Source organism: Arachis hypogaea, chromosome 5, assembly GCF_003086295.3.
Source record: "Arachis hypogaea cultivar Tifrunner chromosome 5, arahy.Tifrunner.gnm2.J5K5, whole genome shotgun sequence".
Classification (NCBI taxonomy): Eukaryota; Viridiplantae; Streptophyta; class Magnoliopsida; order Fabales; family Fabaceae; genus Arachis; species Arachis hypogaea.
Genome location: NC_092040.1, coordinates 112,606,911 through 112,616,395, shown reverse-complemented (window position 1 = coordinate 112,616,395; position 9,485 = coordinate 112,606,911). Strand labels below are relative to the sequence as shown.

General features: G+C 26.6%; 1 protein-coding gene across 2 annotated transcripts; it reads left to right on the top strand.

Moving 5' to 3' along the window:
* The first annotated feature begins 1,749 nt into the window (after window positions 1-1,749).
* LOC112802833 (protein phosphatase inhibitor 2) lies at window positions 1,750-5,477 on the top strand. 2 transcript variants are annotated; one of them, XM_025846191.3, is made up of 5 exons: window positions 1,750-2,621; window positions 3,287-3,357; window positions 4,088-4,200; window positions 4,572-4,760; window positions 5,054-5,477. In XM_025846191.3, the coding sequence occupies exons 2-5, from the start codon at window positions 3,353-3,355 to the stop codon at window positions 5,296-5,298; spliced, it is 552 nt and encodes a 183-aa protein (XP_025701976.1). In that variant the 5' UTR covers window positions 1,750-2,621; window positions 3,287-3,352; the 3' UTR covers window positions 5,299-5,477. The 2 variants fall into 2 exon arrangements, with proteins under 2 accessions (XP_025701976.1, XP_029154424.1); XM_029298591.2 differs by lacking the exon at window positions 1,750-2,621 and adding an exon at window positions 2,624-2,688.
* The last annotated feature ends 4,008 nt before the right edge of the window (window positions 5,478-9,485 follow it).

The window sequence follows — 9,485 nt, the reverse complement described above, 5'->3', positions numbered from 1 at the left end:
TTCATCAAAATTCTTCAGTAGTTTAAACTTATCTAACAAGTTGTATATCCAAAGAAATTAAATGTAAGAGAATATAAAATGAGATAAAATACCATAGCACAAAAATAATATTTCTCATTGCATGCACTTGAGCACTAAATTAATAGGGAGAGTATATGTTCCAGACAAAATTGTTAGTCAAACTAAGCTCCACTTTCGCCTGCGCAATCTATGGACCTCAAATGGAATTAGTTTGGTGTGCCGTATGAACTATTGTAATATCAATTTCTTATGTTATCAAATTGACTATAATAGAAATTTAACAGGTAATATAAAACATGGCCTAAAACCTTGGTATATACTATATAGGTAGAGAGGTTTCTAGCTTCATCGTTCCCTAATATTTTCACCAACCAAAAATGTTATTTAAAAAATAATAGTTTATATTTTTTAAAATATTTTAATTTAATTTGATATATTTTAATTTTATTTATTTAATTATTAGATTAAATCTTATATTTATGCACTTAAAATTTTTATATTTTAATTTAATAAGAGATTATAAATATCTCATAAATTAAGATAGTTTTAATATAAAAGGATTTAAAAATTTAATTTTTTTATTTTATAAAAAAATCATGATTTAAACAATTGAAGTTGAAGAATTTTTCTTTTGTTACATTAAAAAATTGAGTAGAAGATTGAAAAGTCTATTAAATTTAATTTTTAAATTCTAATGTTAACAAATTAGGCTGAAAAATCATTTTATTATCGCGTTAAAAAATTAGATAAAAAATAAAATAATTATTTTTATATTCAATTTCAACTAATTTTTTTAATTTTTATTTTAATTATAATTATCATTTTTATTTAGTTTCAATTTTTATTTTGCTTATCCTTTTATTTCTTTATGATATTGGTTCTTCCAAATCGATTTCTTCCTCTTTGTTCTAATCATATGCCCGGTTTGAGCCAAATTATTATAGTTTGATGATGAATCTTTAATGGGTTTTGTTTACCTATTATGATTTTGAATTACACGTCATTGAAAATTGACTCCTCAGTGTCCCCCCCCCCCCTCCTTTTTTTTTTCCAATGCAAAATCAAATTAAAATGATGACAAAAACTACACTAGCTAGGCCCGACTAAAAATATCTTTTATCTACCTAAACACTAATGAATAATGATGTTTACATATTGTCCTTTATCCACAAAGAAGGTGAGCAAATAGCCTTCATAACTCTAAATATCAAACATTGTGGCATAATAAGGATAACTACTTTTTGGAATTTATAAGTGAGGTTGTGTTGGTGTATGTCAATTTGTGATATAAACATAGAAACTTTTGGAAATGAAGCACAAAGAAAAATTTTCATATCATAGTTAATTAGTATTTGTTCTAGAGTTTATTGCTGCACATATATCATTATTATCACATATGCATCACAAAGTATAATTTCCAAAATAATTAATGACATAGTACATATGTTAACTTTTCCGCAGTAAGTTAGAACCAAAAGCTGGAAGATAAGATTATTAGAATGGAGTCACTTTGATTATCTTCAAGCTAAAAGCAAAGTAATAAAATGTGCAAAAAGCCAAAACCATGTGTAGGGACAGGCGAATTCATTACTTGTTTTCTTTTCTTATGCAACTAAAATCTAAGAATCATATGTAAGAAAATGAATATATGCGTGTATATATATATAAATAGAACACTACTGTTCTTTTCACATCTCTATATAAGAGCGACTAATATAACGTTTCTCTATTAAGAATCAACCAAACCTATCCCACACTGGCCACACACAATTCTTTTTTTTTTTTTTTCAATAAATTTTTTGAAATTTGAGTTTTAAATTTTAAGTATAGAATGAATAGAAAAAGCCTATGTTGTTCTCTATGACATTTTAGTCTCTAAAAACTTTTTAAGTCAAATACTCTTTTTTTTTTCAACAAATTTTAAACAGTAAATTTATTTTTAATATTTTAGTAGAAAAATAAGATAAAACACTTTTGTAGTTATTGAATAAAGATATAATAGTTCTTAGAAAAATTTAAATCAATCTTGTAATTATTGACCGACAGAGGCAAAGACGGTGTCGGTGAGAGGATGCGGCGGCATTGGTATGACCGGCAAAGAGTCCAATGACATAAGGTGATGACCGAAAACTTTAAACGTGTATTAAAAATTACGGTAAAATTAGAAATAATCGTACATAGTGTGAATGGATTTAAATACTAATCATAATTTTTTAAAATTTAAAATTAAATAATTAATTAATGATCTAATTTTTAATTATAATTTTATTTTTTTAATTCATTATACACGATTAATATTGGTTTCTAATACTTTCTCTTAAAATATATATCTAATTAAAAAACTTTTAGCAACTAATTTAGATATTACTCATCATATAAATATCGGTTCCGCTAAAACATGATATAATTTCTAAATTCTAATTTTAAATAATTAATTAAAAATTATCATTAAAGTAAAATAAAAATGAAAAGGGTAGGACTGGAAATATGAGAGAGTAGACTATGGAGAAGAAGAATCTTCATTCTTGAGAGGTAAAAGTTTAAAGCTTTAAGCATACTGCACCTGCTTCCTCCTTTAACACGCCGAATTCATCTTCCAGGTATATACAACTCTATATTTTTCTTTGTTGTTTGTTTCCCGAGAAAATTCAATTCTATATTTTCTAGGTAAAAGTTTTCAACCGAAATTTTTGGGGTTTTTCTTTGCAATGGACTCGTCTTTCTTTCTCTTTTGGGATTCGATGAGAATTTAATGACGCTAAGCTGTTTTAGATCACCTAATGTTTCGTCAATTAAGTTTTAGGGTTTGTTAGTTTGTGAATTTTTCTGCTTAATTGTGAAGTTCATCAAAATCGTGGGTTGTGAACTGTAGAACGTAATTGGAGTAGTTCGATTTGCCCAATTTGGATTCAGTTTTTTTTTTTTCGCGTTGCTTAATGTTTACTGTGTAATGAAAAAAAAAATTTGCTTTTTGTTTATTGAGTACTAATTATCCACAAGGGTTTGAATTTTCACTGTTAACTGTTAACTACCTTACTCTTCCCAATCATGGTGTGCTTTCTCTTTCAAATGCATAGTTTAGAGTTTATGTTTTATCAGTTTGTGTATCTAGTTGCTTTCATGCTTTGACAATCTTTGACTTGTTTGGAATGTCGTCTTTGAGTAGCATTTTCAGAGTTTTCTTTTCTTATTATTTGGTTTCTATTAATTGTAGTGTCCTGAGGCTTAAAGGCTTACCACATGACTTGTTATGTTTTTTCTCCAGCTGATCAGGCCACTTGTTGATTGCTTTGAATAATTTTGGTGTTTGAAGAGATCATTGTATTCCAAAATGAGGTAATGCAAGCAAGTAATTTTCTGTTTGTTAGTTGCTTATGCTCCAGCTTCTTCTATATTTTGTATTATAATATAAGGAGAAAATTAGACAAATTTGTCTGTCCGGGTAATTTGCACTACATTCTACTATGGAAGTTTCTGAACAGTTAATACCTTCCCTTGAGTTGAAAATTCATCTTCTAAGACCATCTTAAGAATTAACTCTTTTAAAGGAAAGGGTTGAGATGGGTTTTATATGTCCATCAATGGAAATATTCCCAAAACCATGATGCTAAATTGAGAGCCTATGAAGGAAAGGAATGACACCCTTTTAGTCAAAAGATATTTTCAACATAACCTTCTCTGGGTCTGGTGGTATGTTTACCTGTTCAGCAGAAAGTGTGTACTGTGTACAAATGCAAGACTAAAGGGGATAGTACACATCAAACACTCCTTAGGTCAAAATAAAGAAAGGAACAGGAATGGTTCCAAATCCTATTTGATCCCTTTTGATATACTGGAAATCTGTTGGTTCGGCTAATTTTATAGGTATCTTATGTTGCTTGTTTAATGAACATGATTGTCGATAGAAGAATGAAAATTGTTATGGAGTCCCCTCTTGCATTTCTCCGCTGATAGGATATATCTTTATAAAGCATCATCACCATGTTTTTTATTTATATAATGTCTTATTTTCAAGCACATTACATTGCAAGTTCCAAATATCATGAATTTTTGTTACACATTGTAGGGGACGCGTAAGATGGGACGAGGCTAACATTGGAGAAATTGAGGCAAACAAACCTGTGAGGCAGAAAATTACTGAGCCTAAGACTCCATATCATCCGATGATTGATGACGATAGTATGTAAAGAAGATCACCGGAAGTGCAAATTTCATGCTGCTTTCTCGTTCACATCAATTTTTTAATTAGTAATTTAGTATTCAATTATGCATGCATTGATATACCTCTTCTTGCAAATAATAGCTTGATTGTATTTCAGCAAGGGGGAAAGAGATATTTTACTGCTTTAAACTACAGTATTGCTTCTAGTGTTTTCTCGATGGATTTTTTAATGGTTTTCAAAATTTTCATTTCAAACATTTACTTAGGCTTTGGTGTAGTTCGGTTTCTTCTTGTAAAGAATATTAAGTTAACATTGTTAATGACTTAATGGGATTTCTAGAACACGATTTATGTGTAACAACTGTTCTGAAATAAACTAATCTTTTAGGTTCTCTATCCCCTGTACGAGGAAGTTTTGATGCATGTATTGGTGATGAAAATGATAATCACACAGTGCATGCTGAAGCAATATGGAGTGCTCTGAATGACATGGCTTCTAGTAGCCAGAAAGGTGCTGGGCAATCCGGCGGTTGGTCATCTGAGGATGAGGCAGAAGCAATGGATCAAGATGGTGACGGTATGATACTGTTACTCGATCTTCGCTTGGTGGTTTCATCACATATGATTGTCATTCTTTCATTTCGTAATAGTATTTGCTCATATGGGACTTTTGGTTTTGATGATTGATTTTTTATCCAATAATTCAAATATTTGAATAACTAATGTATTATACTATATTTACTTTATTGCATAAGTTGGGTTTGTCCATCAAAATATTTCTATAGAAAACACCACGGTAGTAGTGGATTAATGATGTGCATGGTATTGAATTGAAAGAGTACCCTTACATGTTGTTAGTTTCTGAAACAGAGAAGAGCTTAAGGTTTAAAGAACATAGAAAGGCCCACTATGACGAATTTCTGAAAGTTAGAGAGTTGCGGCAGAAGGGGCTTCTTGAAGAAGAAGAAGAAGAAGAAAAGGATGAGGATGATGGTTCTGTAGTTTGTAAAGGAGAGTATGAATCTGAACCATCGTCTTCACTGAGTGATGGCGTCAAAGAGATAGATATTGAAGGGAAACAAAAAGTTTCAATGCCTTCAGCTAATGGTTCTTAGACATTGGTTGATAAACAAAACCCATTGTTATTATTAGCTTTCTTTTTTTCTTTTAACATATATCATATCTTTGGGCTTAAAATAATGAATAACACTAAATCATGTACTGTATTTTTGTATTCTTGTATTATTGTTGGTACATAAGTTATTTCATGAAAATCTCTGGCAATTTTCGCCAATTTGCTCTGGCTTTTATTATGAAACGTTTTAGGTTTTATAAATTTGTTGTTTAAAAGTCCATTTGTTACGAAAAAGTTGAGACAAAAAAAAAAGTGATAATTAAAGTTGATAGCTAAAAGTCGTTAAATGAAAATTTAGTTAAATTTATTAAATTATTTTATGATTTTTAACTATAAATTTTACGTGAAATTAACTGTTTTTGAATTTTTATAAAAAAAAACATGAATTTATTCCGATAGTCAGATACAAATATTTTTCGTAAAGGAAATTAATTTTTTTGTCCAAAAAGAATAAAAAAAGGAATGGGCCATAGATGAGAAGAGAAATAATAAGAGATGTCACCCAGCACTGAAATATTATCAATGGGATAGAAAACCCAAAGGACACCACAGAAAAAATAAAACTCAACCAATAAAAAAAGCTTGACCAAAAAAAAAAACAATAAAAAAAGAAAATAAATAGTTCTTTTATTTTTTGAATTGTTTATTTGTACCTCTAAAGAAATAACAGAAGCAGAAAATAAGTAGTTCGTCTATGTTTTTTTGAGAAGTATCAAGTATAAACAAAAGTGTCCATTATGATCTAACCAAAGTGAAATAAATCATGGCTTCACATGGAGAACGCTTGTTACTGTTTATTGTTTGGCTGCTCCTTAAAATGTTTTCAACAATATCTTATATAATCATGATTAAATTATTAAAGAATAACTCAATTGAAAGAATGAATTCTCCAAATGCTTTGCAAACTTAAATATAAGAAATAATTAAGAGGGAAAAAAGAGGAATAAATCAATTGCACATAGGTATGCAAATCTCTATTTATCGAGGAAATAAACATATTACTCATAATATAGAGGAAATTAAAACACTAGTATCCTACACCAAAACTCTCCGAATATAGAGGAAATAAAACTCTCTATATAACTTCATATTATTCATAAACTTCACTTAAGAATTAGAGCATATATAAATCTCCTAACTTCTTGCCTTCTAGTTTTTATTCAATTTTGCTTTTAAATATTTCAAAGTTTTATATTCTTCAACGTTTGGCCAAAGCTTAGCAACTCATATTTGACTTTAATTTGAGTTATTTTACCTGCTTAATTCTTCTTACTTCTAGTCCGTATAAAATGGTAAGGAAAAGTATATGGAACCAACTAATAATTAGCCAAGAATGGAACAACATAATTAATTATAATTAGTTTTATTAATTTATAATTTAATTTGTTTGTTAAATTATTATTGGCCACGTTCAAAATATGAGGGAAGATACAGATGCTTTAATCATTCATTAGTTGGTTTCATATAATTAATTATGTTTTATTAATGCATAACACATGAAACATAAAAATCATATCCAAAACCATCCAATTTACAAGAAAAAGAAACATCCGTGTGCCTATCAGTAGCAACATCCAGTTAAAGTCACCGGTACCTCTGATTTATCAGTTAGCTAATTCTTAGCTTATATAAAGTTAGTTCCCTAGCATTGTTGGAATGGTAATCAACAAGTCAACTTACATGAGTAAGCAATTATTAGATACGTTTTGATTTGTCAAATATTTAACTTTTATCATCTTTTTCTTGTTTTCATCAGTATTAATAAATTTAATTTACACTTTTATTAGATATTTGAATGTGAGTTGTCATATTAGAGACTTCTACAATCTTTTAGCAATTTGATCAATAAAGACAAATTTATTTATATATCTAACGCTTTTTAAAAACAACTTGCTATTAGAGATAATAAGTAAATTAACAGATTGTATGCTTTTATTTTTCTTATAATCTTAAAAAAAAGTAGAATCTGATATAAGAAATAATTGAAATTTGATGAACAATTTGATAAGAAATAATTTTAAATATAAAATATAAGAAATAATTGAAATTTGATAAGTAACAAACATTAAAGCACTCCATATCTAATAAAAAATATTAAAAATTGAGTTGTTTATATTATAAAATCTTTTCTTTATTTGAACCCATAAACTAACACATTATGATCCATTGATCTGTCGATTGTCCACCGTATCTAAATTAATGGACTATATTTTTATATTAAAAAAATAACACTTTTAGATAATATTTTTTTTTATTCGATCAAAAAATTTGATCTATCAACTAAAAATAATATTATTTATTTAAAATTTTTGACTTAAAAATAATATTTTTTATCAAAATATTTTTTAAAAAATAAAATAAAACAATAAACAAATTAACCTATTTAGTGCATTGGACTTATCAAAAACGATTCTAACTAAAAAATTATAATAAAATTTTCAGGAATCAAAATTTACTCGTGGTAGATATTATTAGTAGATTTTTTTTTTATTCTCCAATGAATGGAGTCGTAATAAATTTTATGGTTCTTAATAATTATATCAAAGATAACTAGAAATTATCATGACTAGAATTATTATGTTACTTTTTATTATTTTATATGCTTTATTTTATTTTATTGTATTGAGTTTTTTTTTTTAAATTAAAAAATTATGACTTACAAATAAAATAAACTTAAATAGATCGAATTTAAATAGAATAAATTGACCGATTTGACAGCCCTAACAAAAAAAACCTATACTGTATATTTTCAGTACAGATACAATAAGTAGAACCGGAAGATGCAAAGGGAAGTATATATGTAGTACATGACATGTTTGTGTTGGTTTCATATTTCGAAGCAAAAAGGTCACTCTCAAGTCTCAAAAGATTGATTTGGACTAACCATTGGTCGCCATCTGAACTTAGCTCATAGCACTTTCTTTTTTTATGTTTTTTTCTTCGTTAATTCCCAAAATATCTTCTTACGTGCATCACATTCATGAATCGCAGAGATATTTTATAGCCTCATCATGGTCATGCCTATATCATTCACATTCATCATAAGTTAAAAAATTAACAAATTGTATAACTTGAAAATATAAATACCATGTACATTATCATTTATTATGTATCTTAAACTCTTTTATATATTAATTAGGATCCGTTTAGAAAATTTTAAAAATATTTTTTTAATTTTTTATTTATAAAAAGTAATAGTATTAATAATTGGTATAATTTTAAAATTAAATTACAGTTTTTTAAGAAGTTATTTAAGAACTTATAAAAAAGTTAAAAAAATAATTTCTCTCATAATACTATTATTTTTTATTATATTTTTATAAAATAAACACTTTTAAAATTAAAAATTTAGACACAAAATAATTTATTTATAAGTTATTATTAATATAATTATTTATTATTTAAACTATTTTTCAGAAATAACTTAATTAAACTATTTACTCTAATTGGACCTTAATCGTCTTCAAAAAGTTATAAATTATACACTACAAGTTAAAGTTAAAACAATCCTCCAGTTGATTTGTGTTTTAAGAGAAGTTTAGGAAACTAAGTACTAAAGAGAGTCTTCATTGTATATAATTAATTTTCATAATATAAAAAACGAAAAAGAAAATTTACACAAGTAGTGTTGTATACAAAGAATTATAGAATAATATATTTTAATATATACTTTTTTTTTAATTTATCAACTCATTATCATAAGATACACTGATTCTCATTTCATTTTATAATAATAATAATGAAGCGATGATCATGGTCAAAAGAAATTGATGACTCGCGTATAATTATTTTTAAGTAAAATTAATAATTAAAAATTATTATATGATAATTTAGTTAAATCTATTAAAAAAAATTTATAGGATTAGCATTTTTTTAATAATTTGGCCAACACTTATTCATAAAAAAATAAGTGATTTCTTATTATTGAATGTAATCTTACACCATTAAAAATATTATTGATGGCCAATTAATAATTACAAAACACAAAATTTGCTAATCTCCTAACACTCCTCAATCTATTAAATTATTTAACGATGTTCAAATATTAACTTCACACAAAAATAATTACATATACGAGTTTTCGCTCTAAAAAAAAGTATACTTATTATTTATTCAAAATTGAAAAGAAAGTTATTATTGATGATTATAAATAGAGAAAATCTTGTT